Raw genomic sequence first — 18,687 nt, 5'->3', positions numbered from 1 at the left:
GTTTACAATATATTATGGTGCTTAAATGCCACTACTACCGTGTATTTTTAATATGCAGTACTCCGCAAAACTGAAAGATGAAAAACATTGTTGGGAAGTGTTATTCTGGTTTTAAATTAGGTAACTCTTACTTATTTTATTTATTTTTCTCAGGGAAAGCCTAAAGACACAGTCAAGAAGTAGAAGACACTTTGCCTTTCTCTTAAGCCAACTAAATCCATAGTCATTGAAATGACTCAGCTTAGCATCTATGAGTTTTCTCTGCTGGAATACTGGTACCTAAATTTTGGACAATATCTGCAGCTATATAATTAAAAAAAAAAGAAATTTAAACAAAAGTGAAATACAGTACAAAACACCACCCAAAGCACTGAAAGAAGCAGCCTACACAACCATGCTATAGAAGTATTTATAAAATTTAAGAGAAAGAGTAAGTATCAGCTCAGTGGTTCACGAGGAAGCCGTGACAACCCCAGGCGGGTATCGTCACTGGTAGCTAGAGCGTTTTAACCGTCCGAGGTGCGTGAGGCGGGCGGCGCCTCACGCAGCGTGTGGCGCAACGCGACGCCGCGGTCACCACACATAGTTGGAGTCGGGCGGGGGGCGCCTCTCCTCGGCCCGCTTCGGGGAAGGCGTGAGCTGCCGCTGCTTGGGGCTGCCCGGCCGCGGGGCGCTCGCCAGGCCGCCTCCATACCCTGCAAACAGAGCCAGGGGAAAGGAGCTGCAGAGGCTGCAGAGGCCCTGCTCCCCACTGACTGCGCGAGGGGAAACGGTCCCTGTGCCCTCCCTCCCCGCTTCGAGCAAAGAAACTGGGACGGGCTTGGCGCGAATGAGCCCCAAAGAGGCTTAGCAGAGCTGCTTTGCTCTTGAAAATCCAAGATGAGCAATAAGAATGGAATCCAGAGCATTATGTGATAATCTACGGTTTCGTTTGCCCAGCTCATCATTTCACGTCTTTCTAGAGCACTGGTCTCCTTTTCTGGAAATTTGGCAAGATTTTCCAATTTCAGGCAAACGTGGATGTTTCAGGTTCTTCTAAGTCTTGAGGTTTATGGTTAAAAACAGACTGCTGAATTCCTGCCACAAGGACAATGAAGCAGGTCTCTGAAACCGACTGCAAATCTGCTCCAAAGTTCAGGAGATATTCAGGGTTAAGTGAAAAGTGGGAACTGCAGTGCCACACACAGAGCTGTATGTGCAACTTAACTCCTATGTAGGCACTTCACATAACTGTGAGTTTTACCCAAACGGCCCATTCTCAGTTTCTTGCAGTGCTAAGCACGGCAGGACTGTACATAAACTTTTAATCCACGTAATAAAGGCTTCAAAACCTTGATGCTGACAACAGTGTTCGACTTTAAAATCCTCATAATATGGCAGTCACACTCTGTGTTTTGCTTCTATTGCACAGATAATTATTTCTTTGGGGACATTCACTCATAGCATCTGTTCTTTCACTTGCTATCTAAGCTGTTTATAATAAAAATATTACAAGAATAAAAAGTGTATTATGGGAAGATGGAGTTGAAGCTCATACTGATTTCCATGTACTTTTTTTCTAACTATAACTTACGTCAACATTATTTGTCCTTTGGCAAATGACATATGTAATTACACTGTTCCGCTGGCCAACAGGAAAAAAAGAAGATTCCTCAAATCAAATTTTCACTGCATCATCTATTTTAGTTAGATGCTACACATTTTTTATGCAACTACTATATTTACTCTGATACATTTTAATGCGATACTAGTCACAGGCCTCAACAGTATTTAACAAAAATGATTATTCATTTGATGCAGCATTGTAAAATACACATTTCTTTTGACTAACTGGTGCATTTTATAGCTCCAGATTTTTGCAAGTTTTTTATCATTGCCACTTAATATATTCAATATGAGTAATCAGCCAACAGTGTTTAAGATAAACATTAATAGCTGATATGATCAGTTGCTTCACTGTAGCTAGATGTCATAAGGATCACAAATTGAAAGCACAAATTCATTTTAAGGAATTTAGCTTTACTGCAGGACAACATATTTTGTACTCTATGCGGTGTGGATAGGAAAGAGGAGGAGAAAATCTGAAAGCTGCTAAGCACGTATTTTTTATAATCTTTCAGGTTTTCCCCATTTTTTCCTAAGTTTAATCAGTTTTGTAAACTGAAAGAGTTTTATATATAAAAATACCTATCAAATATTTTAAAGCCAACTGATAGTAGCAGGGATTATTGAATGGCTTTAAATCAGCTCAACACCATGGGTGGAGTATACACAATGGCTTCTAGAAATCTCGTGGGTAGAAGAATCTAGATTTTCTACTATAAATAGGAAGGCTGATTTTGGTCAAATGATTTTATTTATTTTTTTCTAAGTAGTTAAATTATGGAATATAGTTAAAATTATGGAATATAAAAATGTTAGCTTTATCACTTTACTTATGAAGTAGAAAAAAAAATGAGTGTTTTATCACTACTGATTGCAGAAGGGCTTTTGAAGCAGTCACTTCTACCCAGTCCCTGCTGTGTAAGGCTTTTTGATGTGGATTCTCAGGGGTTATTTCTCACTTACTTTTGTTGCAGTGCCTCCCGTGCCAGCCCTCTTTGCACTGGCATTTGTTAGGCTCCACGCAGGTGCCGTACGACCCGCAGCCTGGCTCGCAGACAGCTGTAACAAAGCGAGAGGGTGAGTGTGACTTGGTGACTTTGCATCCAGCAACTGACTTCGGCATTTACTTTCCCTGCTCTTCCTTCTAATACTGTTGGTCTTGGCACTGCCTGGGGCTTTTGCAGTAAACCTGTGATTTGAAACTGAGTCCGTGCAGGCTCCTGAAGCTGAAGTGTCTGGCTCCGCGTTGCAAAGAGCGGCACATTAAGCAACAGTGCTCAGCACCCACCAGGATAGACAAGGGGACAACACAGACCACACTGCCCCATGCAAGCAAGGCAAAAGGCTCCTGCAGTGCTTTAACGCTGCAACATGTTGCTGTGCTGCGCAGTAGCTATCTAGCATCATTTGCTGTTATTATACAGACACATCACAAAATCACAGGATGGTTGAGGTTGGAAGAGACCCTAGAGATCATATAGTCCAACTCTCCTGCTAAAGCAGGGACACCCAGAGCACATGGCACAGGGTCGTACCACATCAGTCCTTTAAAGAAACTTGTAGCACAGAAAAGTTTGTGGGGAGGCCTTTGATAAAAAATAATAATAATAAAAACATTTCCATACTTCATAACTCTTTTAAGTCTGTCTATGCAGTACGTCCAGGAAACCAATTAACTTGCAGTGCCTTGACACCAAGCAGCTAGTGCTGATGTCATGTACAAGATACTGCATACGAGCCTCATGCTCATATACGTGAGCTTCATGCTCGTATACATGAGCTTGATGCTTGCATAGGTGAACTTGATGCTCGTATGCGTGAGCTTGCTGGCTGGATGGTTTTGGTACTTACGCTTGGAGCAAAGGTCTCCCTGGTAGCCTTTGGAGCACTTGCATTTATTCTTACCAGTACATTTACCTCCATTTCGACAAGGCTGATGGCATTTACCTGGAAATAGGAAGCATGAAAACAATAGCCTTAATCCCCTGTGGGTACTGGTGACAGTTGTGCTCAAAGTCTACCTTGTACCTGAAACACTCATCTGGTGGTGGGGCAAGATGTGTCGCGCAGGAGGACATGCTGGTAGGGCTATGTTTCCAAGACTGACCTGCATCCTGCACGGAAAGAGAATTGCCAATGCTGGGTGCCCATAGCTTTTGCCTGTATTTGTGCCATTAGGACTTTGAAGGACCCCTTGTGCCACCCAACATGCTTGCCTCAGGCTCCTCACCCTTCTTGAGGGAAGCAGCAAACTACAGATTTTCTTCTTACTGTTTGCAAAAAAGTGGCACCCATATCCATAAAGCACAAGCAGAAGAGGACATGGTGCCATGAGAGAGGTTTTTAAGCAAGGGAAGCTCAGAACTGACCAGTATGGTGGCTATTTGCAGAAAATAACCAGCCCGCCTGGGCCTGCCAGCTTGTAATAGAGGGCTCTGGTGCACCACAATGCCGTCGAAGGCACACCCAGGACTGTTCCACACCACTGCTTGGAAACTAAGGGCCTATTAAGAAACATGCTCTCCTTTTCTGCCTGTAAAGCACAGAGCATCCTTGGTAGCTGTAATTAGACCTGTCAGACATGTTTCAAGGCTTCTCCTTTTGGCCTCGAAATGGCTTTCTCTCACACTTTGCTGGAGGAAGAAGCTCTGTGTGACCACACTGCTGTGGAGCCTGGCCCTGGCTCGCTGGCCACGGAGGACACCCACGTTCAGGCTCCCTCAGACCTAGAGACCTGTCAGTCCCCTACTCCCTGTCTGGAACTTGTCTACGTCTTTTAACTAATCACGCTTTCACCTGTCTCTGTTTTCATAGCCCAGGAACAAGCTTCTGCAAACCCAAAGTCTCCCTGCAGAAGCCTCTGGGCAGGGAACAGCTAGGTCCTCTGATCCGCACCCATTTGCATCTGAAGCAATTAATTATTGACAAGAGCCATGCTAAGGAAATCCAGGAATTTTGCTAGTTCTTCAAGCAAGCCTGGAGAGTTCGGGTCAAGGGTGCACACAGACTTCCAGAGTTGCATTAAACGAGCACTTGGCTCAGCACGGCTCTATTAACTTGGGACTAACATATTTGCACTGACTGGAGGAAAGGCTAATAATGCTCCATGTGATTAACCAAGAAAGGGAAAAAAGCAACAGAACAGTTGGTAACAAAAAGAGGAGGAATCAAAAGCAAAATAAAACTCTCCAGACTCAAACTGAAACACTAATTAGAGACAACGCACAACTATAGTTAGAAAAAGAAAAAAAGGGAGACTATGAATGCTTGTTAGTGTTGTAAACTGACTTCAGTACATTTCCCAGGAGTCATAGAGAGTGATTCAACTATTACTCAAGCTCTCAAATACTTTAAACAACATTTAAAAATACTTTGTAGTTTTCTGAAGATGGATTTCTGCCTATTGAAGAGGTTTTCTCCTCTTGTTATTTCAAGACCCCCAAGCCTGAATGTAGCTGGCCCTGGATCTAAGAAACCAGAATAAATGTTGTTTCTCCTCTGACGTTTATAAGCCTCATCTAGCTTTTTCTGCAGCCTTCCTCTGTGCTGGTGCTGGTGCAGTGCCCAGAGGTGTTTAGCAGCCATCAATCACGCTCTAAGCCTTGTTGTCCCAGCTTTACAAAAGCCTGGGCAAGTGCACAGCCTCCTCATCAACGGATTCCAAATTTAGCTCTTAGAAAACTCTAATTCTGAATTTTCTCTTTTTCTTTTTTTTTTTTTTTCCAGGAACTTGTTTACTGACTGCATTCCAATTAATTTAATTTTCCTGTACAACTAAACCTTTGCCAAAAGCCAAAAGTCAGTTGCACCTGTACTAAGCAAAGAACTTAAGGGTCCTTGGAATAGGCCAATTAAATGGGATACTCTTAATCATATGCCCTATAATATTAGGTCTAAGGATACTTCACAAAAAGTGTCACTGGCATAAAATATGTACTCCGTGGACTTTGAATAAAACCTTCTTCATCATCTGAAATGTACCAACCAAGTAGACTTTTGGGAAGATAAAGAAAGAAATGAGGTTATGACAAAGTGTCAAATTTGAATTTGATATTAGCAAAGGCAAATATAGTGGAAATCCACACTGTTGAATTTGCCTACATCTGGTCTGAATTTATGTGAAAGAGCCATTATTATTGATTTAATATCACTAAAGCTTTTCTGCTTGTCTAACTAAAATTTAGATTAGGTTAAAAAGAATTCCAAGATGTTTTGTAATGGATGGGCATACGGTGAAACATTCGCTAACGTCTATGCATAACTACTGTGCAACATGCAGGTCCTATGGGGTTTGAGCTCTTCTTTGCACAGCTTTTTGTTTACTGTCCTCTCTCAGCTAACAGCCCATTAATTTCCATGTGTGAATTACTATTTGTTAATATAAATTTCTTAGCTGTGAGAGGAGCCTAACAGTTCTGCTGATGCATACCAAGAAGTCAACTCCTGTGTATAAGAGGCCAAATTTTGAGCTCCTTGCTCCTGTGAACACTCTTCAGAAAGTCAGTGACATGATTTACAGCAGAAACGTGGGGAAGGTCCGTGCACAGCTGTCTGTTAGAAGCTTTAAGAGCAGAAAGAACACCCTGGGTTCATGTTCTCAAAACTGAAATGCTCGTACGCCATTCAAGTGCTGGGAACTATAGAATTAATCCAATTTAACAGAGCTGTGAGAAAACTCTTATTTTAGTGACATCAAGTACTTGACAGCTGACCTCCCAGTTCTGCTCCAGCATGGCCTTAACTCTATCCCCAGCTTTACAGAGAACACTTAGATCAACCATGAGCTAAAATATTTTGAATCGCTTTGATGCTAAACTTCTTAAAATAGCAAGTCTTTTGATGTTTGTGATATGGATTTTCAAGTTGCCATGTGAATGCAACTTAATACATTAAGTGAAAGCTCTCAGCTCTTAAGGTTCAGTCACCTTCTGATGCCAAACCCTTCCACTCCCAGTTTCTAGTAGCCTTTTCAGGGATCAAATCTCATGTTCTGAACACAAACGTTCATTGCCATAACTTCCAAAAATATCTTGTTTACAAGGACTGGGCACAACAGCACATCTGTATTGCTTGCATGCTTACAGCTCAAAGGCTATTTCCAAGCCCAGTTGCTAGTAAAAATAAAACATGGAAGGAGGTGGGATGGTCTAGTGACAAGTCAAAGCTTTTCAACACAAATCTCATTGAGAGCACTGAGGCTTCTCACTCCCTTGGGGACCCCAACGTGCCACTTGAGACCTTCACTGTGAGCCTAGCAGAAGCTGGTCACACTTTATCTTTCAGGGGATGTAAACAGCAGCGTTTGATGTAAGTGAAAGGGTTGACACACAGAGATGATTACTCACTGATTTCACATTGGTCTCCTTCAAATCCTGAAGGACAAATGCATTTTCCCAGATAGAAACACGTTCCTCCATTGAAACAGGTTGTTGTACAGTTGGCTAAAACAAATAAAATAGGAATAAACTAAATCACTCGTGAACTCACTGTGACTTGCCCTTAATGTTTTCTGCTATTCATCCTGACACTGAGCATGTTTTCATCTGGTTTACAAAGGAAAACTGAAACACAGTTTTTCTGATACAGTGCTTTTTGCTGGCACAAGCACAAGTCAATAAAAAGGGACAGAAAGGAATGAACAATACAGCAATGAGGCCCCAAGCACGGGTTTTGTGTTATATCTCTACCAGTCCCTCATGTTAAATGCTTGAAAATCAAGTCATTACTGCTATTGAACTCGAGTGTGGTAAAAGGACTGGCAGTTACAGGTGGGCACTTCACTAACTGAATGAAACTTAAAGAGGACTCTGACAGGTTTCAGATTTAGACTAGAAAGATTTCTACAAGTTTCTGTTATATGGTGACATAGGGACAAATGCTGTATCTCTGACCTGCTAAATTACTTTAATTGCATTAGGCATGACTTTACACCAAACATCCGGAGTTCATATTAATCTTATAGTCCAACATCCTTCAAGATATTGGGCACATTTCGTTACAGTGTACTCTTAAAATGTTTTTCAGATGCAACGAAGGTCTCGTCGATGATGAGGTACAAGGCAGAAGGACTTTGATGATAACATTCTGTGCAAACCTAGCTAAAGGCCGAAAAAGTAAGGCATTATTTTGGCTTACAGCCCACCAGGGCCTTTTAATTTGCTCGATCCTTCGTTTGGCTCTGCAATAGTAAACACACTGTGATGTCCTGCACTCCTCTCTGCCAGCTGTACTGATATGTAACAAACTTTTTTTTTTTTTATGTATGCATATCTGGACTGCTCCAAATAACTGTTCTGAAGAGCTAATTGTTCCTTTTTATCCCCAAGTCACAATGCAGCAACAAAAAATGAACGGATGACTTATTTTCTAAGTGTCCATACTGATCAAACTAATGGATTTTACTCCAGGAAACACAAGTTCAAATTCAGATACTTTACTTCATGGACCAGTGAGTTTTGTGGTGAATCTTACAGATTTTGATGGATCAACACCGGATCAACACTATAGTGAGTATATAAACTACTCTTCCCTGAGGGGTATCTGTGTAGTGTAAACTACCCTTCCCTCAGCAGTATCTGTGATGTGCTGCAATTCCTGATGCTCTTACTACTGCTCCTGGCTGGTTCCACCCCGCGTTACCTTTGTCACAGTTGATGCCGTAGAATCCAGGCGGGCAGATGCACAAGCCAGGTGTAATGCAGAGCCCCCCGTTCATGCAGCGAGGAGCGCACAGAGCTAAGGAGAAGCAAGGGAGGAAATCACGTCGCTGCGAGGACAGAGAGCAAGTCACCATGTAAGGCCACAATGCAGTTTCCTTGTGCCCCTTCTCCTTCTGCTGTAACAAGTCAACTTTGGAAGGAGTTCACTCCGCTAGTGAGCTAAATCAACCGTATTTCTGCATGACACCTGTCTGCATACAGCACTGCTAAAAAAGTGAAGATTGAGTTTAAATCTGATTCCATTGCAAGCAAAAACCATCCCTTTCACAGTTTAATGCTGAGCTGCGGACAGCAAGCTGCCCACTGAGACTCCTCAGCACCATCTGGACTCCCCAGCATCCTCTGAAAATTTGGAGTAGCCGCTACCCCAGTCCTCCCCATGATGGGAATTCTGTGCCCCAGGTTGTGTCTCTGTTCTGCCTGTAAGAGGGATTCGTGCTCAGAGGGGTCAGTAACTTAGTGGGGCTCCCAGGGGGTCTTTGCAACGAACCCTTCCCCTCATCTCCGCCTCCTGCATGGCCTGGTTTGGTGGGTAATTGCCCTGGATGTTCCCTCCCTCCCAAACATTTTTAAAGCCTCTATACAGACTTCACTGCCGTTGCGGCCACTCCACAAGTCCTCTCCAGGGAGGCCTGGCGGGGACGGCCTTTCCTCCGTGGTTGGCCACAATTAGTATGTGCAGTGCAGCTGAGGCCGCACCACAGAGCTAAACAGGGCCTGGCGCAGGACCGAGCAGGGGTAGGGACTTGTCCAGCCTGTGAAATTATCAGTGCCCTTCCTGGCACGGCTTCTGTCCTAGCCAGCGGGCGTGCTCCCAGAGAGTGCCCAGGCACGGTCCGCGGCTCCGGGAGGCCTCTGCTTTGGAGGTTAAAGAGTTTAAACACACACATGTAAACTGTGCTGCGTCACCGGCCTCCAGGCCGCAAGTGGTCCCTGCCCTTGGGACTGAACATTTTACACGTTGCCCAAGCGTCTGTGAGCTGAGTGACACAGGACTAAGGAGGTCCTGGGGGCTGCTTCACTCCAACTTGGGTCACCCTGGGGAAAGTCTCCCACAGAAGGAGGTTGAAGGAAGGAACATAAGAAGAATCACACACAATCCCAGAATGGTTGAGGTTGGAAGGGACCTCTAGAGATCATATTCTCTGAAGGAGATCTCTTCTAGGATCTCTAAGATCTCTCTTCTAGAGATCTCCTTCTCTGGAGAGCTTCCATATCTGCCCGGATGCCACCCTGTGCCACGTGCTCTAGGTGTCCCTGCTGGAGCAGGGGGGTTGGACTAGATGGTCTCTAGAGGTCCCTTCCAACCTTAAGCATTCTGTGATTCTGTGACCTAGTCCAACCAGCAGGGACACCCAGAGCACGTGGCACAGGGTGGCATCCAGGCGGGTTTGGAAGATCTCCAGAGAAGGAGACTCCACAACCTCTCTGGGCAGCCTGTTCCAGGGCCCTGTCACCCTCACAGGAAAGAAATTCTTCCTCACATGGATGTGGAACTTCCTGTATTTTAATTTATACCCATTACCCCTTGTCCTGTCACTGGCCACCACCAAGAAGAAGAGCTATTTCCCTCACCAATTGACACTAATTTGCAGGTCCCTCCCTTCCAGAAATATTTTTTTGGCTGCTATTTATTAATGGGAGGAAAAGAGAGACTGTTTCCCTCATGCCTCCCATCTTTATCATTCTGCATCCAAATTACATCTTATCTTCAAATAAACAAATGCTGTGTAAAAAAGTTCTGTGCTTCATTTTCCAGCTAGTCTTCATTAGCAGCAAAATTCTACTTAATCTTTTTGCCAGATGAAGTCTCCGTGACTGAGTATCCCTTAACTATTGTGCCAATTTTTGCTAAAAACAGTCCCTTAGAGAGAAAACATTTTCCTTGTAAGCAACTGAGGATTCATTAGATAATGGACCATAGCATTAATTCTGTTGTGAGGATTTGAAATACACAGAATCTTCAGCATAGACCATTCCCATTTTTAGAAGAGGTTACATTGCAGGAGTTAACGCTTTTGTTATAATTATGTAAAGAAAACTGTTGTGAAGATTTTGTTTTAAATTACCTTTCTCACAGTGGGGTCCATAAAATCCATCTGGACATTCACAGACATGTCTCTCATTGCAAAATCCTCCATTTCTGCATCCGCCTGGACATTCCGCTTCATAAAATATAATGATAATCTTAGTTGGATATTGCATACTTCACTGCCACTCAGTTTTCAGTAGGATCAATATATTCCTTTGATACAACAGCAAAGATATTCACTGGCAGGCAGGTAAATGCTGGCAGAAATGAAAGCTCAGCTAAGAACTCCTCAAGAGAAATCAATGTCTTCTTTTGTTAATCTACAAATACAGGTTTGATTGCGTGTTCAGATAAACACGACAGATTTGCTAATAGAGTGTGTACACCACTGCTCAGCTATGAAGCGGATCCTCTGCCTAATCTATCATTTCCAGTCCCACTCAGGAATGAACCAGTACCCAACACAGGACCTGCATTTTGTGCAGCCTTAAGTAAACTGCACTGCGGTTTGCATATTATTAATTAATACGTCCATGACTATGGAGGTGACAAAGTGACGAAATTTGCATTCGAATTAAATAGTCGCTTTGAGGAAGGAAGAAAACAGGATAAAAGCATTCCTGCACAGTGAACCTGTATCATCACCCAACTCTTATTCACATCTCAGCTATCGATTAAACACTGGTTAAAGCACTTGGCAACACTGGCTGGACTACAGAAGGACAAGAAATACATCTGGGTATCATCAGCAGCCTCAAAAAGTTAAGAGACAGTCAAACAAGAGGCAGAACAAATTGGAACCCTATGGAAGCCCATGAAAACATGACTGCAGGGTAGAAAAGCAATTACTCAAAAATATCTTCCCAGTTCTCTCACAGATAAGGAGGAATGCACGGAAGGCTGCCTGCTCCCGCTGAACCAAGTGCACATTGTACCCGTGACTGGATACCAGGGGCACAAGGTAGCTTCAACAGAGGAGGCATGATGGTCTCTGCTGGATGCGTTTCGAGGAAGACAAGTCCACCTATGTGGCATCTTTTCTGACCCTCTGTGACTCTCTGTACAACAAGGTTCAAACACCTCTGAGGTTGAGCCTGAGAGAGCAATCTTGTTACAACCATTTTAACCCAAACTGAAAGGTCACCTACAAAAAGGCTGTTGACTAAAAGGGTGGCATCACATCTTTCCCTGCCCCTTTTGGCATGATAGTGCAGTAAACATATGCAACACCTCCCAGTGGTACCCTTAATATTTCCCTATTGACTTGTCACCTACTTTTAACACAACTGCTGGCATCTACCATGCTTAGGCAGTGAAGCTGTACTACTGATTCACTCCAGTTCCTACTCAAATAATAACTGAGTTCAGATTCAAACAGTTAGGACCTTTACGTGCATGCATTTATAGTGGCAAGGAGCATTAGGATGTCTATAAATTCAGGTGGATAGAGTTGCCTGCAGCCCACAGAGATATTTGAAATTGTAACTCCTGACTGTAGCTACAAAGGAAAATAAACCCCCAAATTTAAAACAGATCCTGAATTATACTCCTCTCTTCTAATATTTGAGCCAGGTAAATCTACCTATTAGCTAGGTTTATCTACAAAATTTAATTTTTGAAAATTTAACTAAAAGCTGATTAGAGCCACAGGAAAATGTGTTAACCATCAAAGCTAGGAGCAGTATTCTGTTCCTGCCCCACTCACACAATATACCTCTGTCCAGTGACATTCAAAGGACAACCCAATAGTAAAGAAAAGGGAAGAAAATCTGACATTATCAGCAGTGGATGTTGTGTGGAACTGTCCAACAAGCAGGAAAGGGACAAGGGGAAAGGGAGAAATTTTTAAATGTTCTTCTATGTAAAGCCAAAGATACACCAAGCAAAAATATTGCTCTAAAAGCAAAGCTGCTAGCAAAGGTACTAATAATGGTAAATGCTTTTTGTCTTATTTTGTTCCAACACTACAGCCTAGGACTCTTACTGGAAATGTTTCTCTCTCTGTACACAAATGCAGAGCTGCTATTCATTACAGAAAATGCATGCTTAAATACATGCCATTTCAAACAGAAAAATAGAAAAACATATTTTTGTGTGTGTGTGTGGCCACCTCTTAGCCACAACAAAGACTCTCTTTTCCCACAAAATTGCTCCCTCGTTTTCCCCACTTCCTCTAGTGGAGGCCCCTTCCGGCTGGCCAGGAATAACTGGAAACAATGATCTGGGGCCCCGGCAGGAGGAATCTGAGCTTCTTGCCATCAAGGACTTCTTTCAAAGGAAGCAAACTAAACTAATACCAACCGGTAGGAGCATTCTCATCTTTCTTAACCTGGCTCAAAATGTCGCAGTATCCATGTCATAAAATCGAGTGCAGAAATGGAAGTTACCCCAGTACATGCTGAAAGATCGGAGGGGTGAAAACTCCTCTCCTGCTTACCTCTAATGACTGGAAAACCATCCTTTGGGTAGCCATAGCACTCAATGCTGTCACACTGTTAAATATGACTTTATTATCAACAAAACTAGCAATGATAATAACAACTAATAACACAGAAACCATGGTTTCTTGGAATGCTACAAAAGCCTGCATTTGGATCTCTCTTGTTCATGCCTCATTTTTCCACAACACAGACTTGTAACTTGACTGTCCCTATTAGGTTAGCCCAACACTATTTCCAAAGTCAGTATCTTTGAACTGAAAATCAAAAAGTCACAAAGCTTTTTGTGTTGTGTTTACATTGGACCCACGTCTTCATGCACCAGATCTGATTTTGCTTCTCTTAAGCCCCTCCGTCCTATTTCTCTCCCCATTTCTTCTTCCCCTCCTCCAGTTTCTCTGGGCTAATTGGCAGCAGTGAAGCTTCAAAGGGGACAAACAGCTTTGCTCTTTAGGTGTAGCGAGATTTCAAAGAATAAACAGCTCCTTCTCCTGCCGCTTGCTCTTTGAAGCCGCACTATAGCCAATTAGCTCAGAGAAAAGAGCGCAGAGAAGAAAGTGCGGGACTAGGAACAAGGATTTAATGGGAGAAGAATAAAAATCTCACTCTTTGTACCTCAGCCGTGACATGAGTTAATCAGATGCAACTGCACACAACATGGGATAACTGCCTTATCTTAGACACTGATCTTACTTTTTCATTTCCACAGCTTCAGTTCAGAATGATAATTATTACAGTTGTTTGTAGTGTATCAGTTTAATCCAAAAAGTCTTACTGCATAGTGCTTAGAGAGTGGTAAATTAACAGGTCCCCTGCTTGCTGAGTAAATACTGCAGTAACTCCATCATGTCCTTCTGTTGCTCTTCTGTCAGTGCATCCTATGGGTGTTTATTGGTTGATGCCTGCAAATACTGAGGACTAGTTTCCACCAGCTTCCAAAGAAGTGCTTTACTATCCAGACAATTCTAGTAAAATCAAACAGAAAACACTAATAATAAAGTTTTTATGAGTGTAAGGGAGAAAGGAGTTCTCTCATCGACTCAAATGTCTCATAAGCTTTGCAAATAGCAGCAGGCAGCACTTGATGTTGAGGCTGATGTAGTGTTGTATCTAACAGCATCAACAGGTTGCCATTCAGAGCTCCAGAGAACTTGAAAGCAGCTTCTGCAAAATGTTTAGATTTATGCTTTTTTTTTTGGACTCATTTTGGATGTGCAAATTGAGCTTTTAAGAACTGCTGAACAGTGGCATTAACAGGCACTAATTGAAGTCACTGCCCCCTCTGTGGATCTCAGAAGTTCAATTCTTAAAATTACGTGCAATTTCTGAAATTCCTAGTCTCAGCTTGCTTTTTTATTTGCTAACTCTTCTCAAAAAATCTCAAATAACCTCCTTATTTGTTGTTAAATTGTTAAATTTCTATCAATATCCTTGGCACAATGAGCTGTGAACAGCAGGAGAGTTACCTGCAACAGTCTCTTAAGTGAGACATAATCCACACTAAGTAAAAGGTTTATCACATAGCCAATGAACAGCAAATCCACAATCAGAGGCTGAAGAGCATGAAATTCATGACTCTTGCTACAGATTTCATGATCACTCTTTCTCCATCTTGTCTAACCATTATTCTGAACAAAACATAAGTTATGCGACCTGGTCTAATGGCATTTAGTCATGTCCTCTTAGGCATTACCTTGCTGACAGGTTTTGAAGAAGATGGCATTCTGCGGTGTCTGGAGAATTATGTTGCCTTCTGAGTTCATTATGATCACATTAACCTCAAACGCAGCAACTCCGTCCTGTTTTCCAAGGCAAGGAAACCCAACCTGAACGACTACAAGGAGAATCATAGTAATAGTAACAACAACAACAATAATATATGTAAATAAAAACATTAATTGAATTACTAAAAATATAGCTAATAAGTATTTACATTTAAACTTCAGAGCGCAGCCACAGATGAAGAAGTGTAACACAGAGATAAGCAGGTCACCTTACTGATAAGAGACTCCAGGACTGGGACTGCAGGAGAGATGAGCCTGGCCTCGTTTGCTCACGTAACCCCAACAGTGCACAGCATAGACAGCGATCTGGAGGCAGGCAAACTCCTGCCTGCAGACAAGGCAATTACTTACATGGAATTATCTAGGCACACAACCTTCAATACCACCTAAATGACTTGGAAGTCCACATTTAATTTCCTGAGCTGACCCGATCACTTCTGAGGCCAAATGTTACTGGCTCTCGCATCACTTCTGCAAAAAGATCTCACATATTTTTGAAAGAGTATTGCACTAGATTTTTTTTTTTTTTTTGCTATTTTGGATATTGCAGTTAACACTCAAATAAAATACTGATTTAATCAAAGCTAACTCTGGCAAAATGGTACACTTAAATAAGATCATGGGTGCAAATATTTAAAAAAAGAATAAAAAGACACATCACTTTCTGACAGAACTTGTTAAGTGCAACGGATAGTTGGAGACTGGCTTTCCAGGAAAAGCATTCAAACACTCTTGAACTACAAAGAGTCCAAGTAAATAATTACGGCCAGTAAATCTGGAGTATTTTAATGAGGAAGCAAGCCTCATACCTCAGAGCTATGGAATGCTGCTCTATGATTGTCACAATTGATCTTAAATAATCTTCAGATGAAACTATTATCTCTTTTCTGCAAAATTGGCTCCTCCTAGCTCCGTTATAAATTAGATCCAGCTAATAGTAACCATTTAGTCATTTTTTTCCTGAAGTTGGCCTGAGATTTCAGAACAAAATATTGAGCTAACAGCCTTACATTTGGTTTGGTTTAAATTGCTTGCTATAAAAAATTTTGCAAGTCATATGCAATTGTACAATTTTTGTTATTTGTTTCCTTGAAAAAATGCATAATAATTTATTGCTAAAACACATTCTGCTTCTGATACATCCTACAGAGCGAAAGGCCTGTTGTATTTTTCATTATAAAGTGAATTCGTTAATGAGGGGCTTTTATACCAATCAGTTAGAAGACAGATTAAAAAACTTGTAACTGTGTGGTAAGAAAGAAACACTTACAGGGGATTAAAACCAATTTAAATGCACTGGACTTCTTAAACTGTAGTAACCTTCCTCGAGCTCAAGTGTAGGAAATCGTTTAAGAGGACACTTGTATTAGCATGTGTGTGATCTAGCTGCTGACAGATATGGGGAGGAAGAGATGGCAGAATTTATGCTGGCACTGTGAGCCACATCTGCGGTTCAGGGAATCAGCAGCAAAACTCTGATCTCTCCAGAGATTCACCTGTAAATTATGACAGCCTGCAGGGTGAAGACCAGGAATATATTCCCTAGGGCTAAATATAGGCCATCTCCTAGACCTCTTAGGGTAAAGCTGAGCTGTGTTCAACACATCTCACAGAGCATAGTCCTCTGCACCCCACATCCCTGCACCCCGCACCCACACGCTCGCAGCCGGCAGGAAGGATGAGCAGGGCAGTGGAGGGGCAAAGCTTCATGCTGGTCCCTCTTTCCCAGATTCAGGATGCAGTTTACATTTGCCCATTGCTGGCTGAAATTAGGCAAGGGGGAATCCACAGTTCAGGGTTTTCAGCTGCTGCCTATGGCCTCAAGTCACCAGGATGTAGAACTGTCCCTCTAGAGCGTTTAGATTTCTGTATCCTCTGGAACACGTCCAGGCCTGCAAGTAGACAGCTCTAGCAGATGTGAGAAAAACTTAACCAATTTTAAAAGGAATCTACATAAATCCAGTGACTTCTAATGCAATTTTAGCTGGTGGTTTGAACGCTGTACTGGGTTGTGGAGGATGACACTTTAATCTCTTTTGTCTGGGAGCTTAGGCCTTTTCTCTCAGTTGCAGACCACAGGGATTCACTAGAATCCCCTACAAGCAGAAGGGCTACTTGGCTTGAGCCCTGTGTTGCCCTGGCACAGTATGGACCTGAGCCTCCATGTGGGCTCTGCTGCTGTGGGGACATGCCAACTTGCTTGGTGTTATCTTGGCACCAACATGAGACTGGCCACTGAGCACTGAGGGGACCATTTATTTTTTGGTCACAGGCCGCTACATTTCCTTTGAGTATAGACATGTTGGGACCAAGAGTTGGTCTGGAATCACTGTTGAAAATGCCTGACCTAGTTTTGAACTTACTGACTTTAGTCTGAACCACTGGATATTAGTAGGCCTTCCCTTGTGAAATGAGCCAGCAATCTTTCTCCCTGGGCAGTTATCTACACACTATAATCAAGATTCTTCTCAAATATCCTTTTTTGGATAAGCTAAGTACTTGTCAGCTCTCAAAGCTCACACTGAGAGGCACCCTGAGCCTTCCAATCACATATTTATATTTTATTACATGCATAGGTGCAACATGAATAATGCTCCAAGTATGGAATCAGACAGCAATCCTGGAATTTGGGTGTAGGATTTTCAAAGGAGCCAAAGGAACCTAAGTAAATTAGATCTAATTTAAATTCAAAGACAATTTGATTCCTCATCTCAGGAAAGATATACTGGATTTTAAAAGGTGGAGGGCAACAAGGTTGTGTCCAATGAGGAGCAGTTGAGTTGGCTAGGACTTTCCAGCCTAGAGAAAACTTAAGTGAACTCCTTAGCTTTGAAGGATAGAAGTTTAAAATCATGACTGGCATGGATAGGGCTGACAGCAGTGATTGACCATTTGTTTTCTCCATCAGTACAAGCATGAGGTCCCAGCAGATGAAGCTGACTCCAGCCAGGCAGACTCCAAGGACAGGAGGCAGATTTTCATGCAGGAGGCGGCAGCGGAACAACCTGCCAAAGCTGCTGGAGACAGTGGGGCTGGAGCCCCATTGAAGCTTTAAAAGTCCACTGAAGCCAATAGGAGTGATCTTGCTAAAATTTCATGTAGCACTTGGATGAACTAACTAAATAAGATCACGATCTAATCACAATCTTCATTCTTGTTTCCTGCTATTCTTATGTCTAATAATACAGCTGTTTTTCCATTTATTTTCCCTTGTCTTAGTGTAACCTTTTTGAGCTAAAATGCTTTTTCAAGAAATAGCTTATTGATTTGTTATTAAATACAAACTTATGACTTTTTTTCCTCTGACATGCCTATGCGTCGAAAAATAATCAATAGATACAGACCAAATTGGACATGATTGTCGAAACAGATTGTGAACAGATAAATTGTGAAAATAACTACAAGGTAGCAATTCACTACTTTTATAGAATGGATTTATCTAAGGCTACTTAGTTAATTAAGGTCAGCTAGAAGTCATCATAAAACAGATCATCACACTAGCGGTTCACTGTCAAATTCAGTAAGTGCCTCAAATACGGTACGTGTGCTGATTGCCAATTGCTGTTAAACACCAGGTACATTATAATGCCAAACTTAAACACTGCTTACTGTATACTGAGTACACTAGTGCACAGCACATGCTCAGCATAAGGAAACACTATGGACAGAGCCATGCTAGTTGTGGGTCTCAACTAGCAATGCTACTGACAGGGTTGGTCCATTTTGCTTTTGATCAGACCTCCCATCATGACAGATAACAGAAATTTTGCTGAAGCTAGGAGATGTCATCTCTGTCATCCCTGCAGTTGTAGATCATATGCTTCCTAAGCAGAGTCAGGAGGGAACATTTTGATCTATCTTTTCTGAAGATTTGAAAAAAAAAAATCAAACAAAAAAGGAGAATAGATTATGAATATAGAATGTTGAGTGTGGAACTTACCTACATATAAAGAAGATGAGATATATGACAAGAACTTTGCTTAATAAGAATTCTGCCTTTGTGCCTTTTTTGCTACTTTTAGAGTAATTTTCTTTATTTCAAAAGGTACTGGCTTGCAGTAAATTAAATTATAGCAATTATGGTACAAGTATTGTTGTTCTTTTCACCC

The 18,687-nt window shown here is 42.1% G+C and overlaps 1 protein-coding gene across 1 annotated transcript in view; it reads right to left on the bottom strand.

The window, feature by feature from the left end:
• Positions 1-573: 573 nt before the first annotated feature.
• Positions 574-18,687, bottom strand: part of WIF1 (Wnt inhibitory factor 1) — a 42,224-nt gene continuing 24,110 nt past the window's right edge. Inside the window, exons 4-10 of the mRNA XM_088522921.1 lie at positions 14,488-14,628; positions 10,394-10,489; positions 8,245-8,340; positions 6,951-7,046; positions 3,457-3,552; positions 2,569-2,664; positions 574-695 (exon numbers count right to left, since the gene is read on the bottom strand). Coding sequence (XP_088379047.1) covers positions 574-695; positions 2,569-2,664; positions 3,457-3,552; positions 6,951-7,046; positions 8,245-8,340; positions 10,394-10,489; positions 14,488-14,628 — 743 coding nt within the window. The remainder of the gene's footprint in view (positions 696-2,568; positions 2,665-3,456; positions 3,553-6,950; positions 7,047-8,244; positions 8,341-10,393; positions 10,490-14,487; positions 14,629-18,687) is intronic.

This window comes from Tinamus guttatus, unplaced genomic scaffold (assembly GCF_059628265.1).
Source record: "Tinamus guttatus ecotype Peru unplaced genomic scaffold, ASM5962826v1 Tinamus_guttatus_pri_ptg000171l, whole genome shotgun sequence".
Classification (NCBI taxonomy): Eukaryota; Metazoa; Chordata; class Aves; order Tinamiformes; family Tinamidae; genus Tinamus; species Tinamus guttatus.
This window is presented reverse-complemented; position numbering and strand designations above follow the sequence as displayed.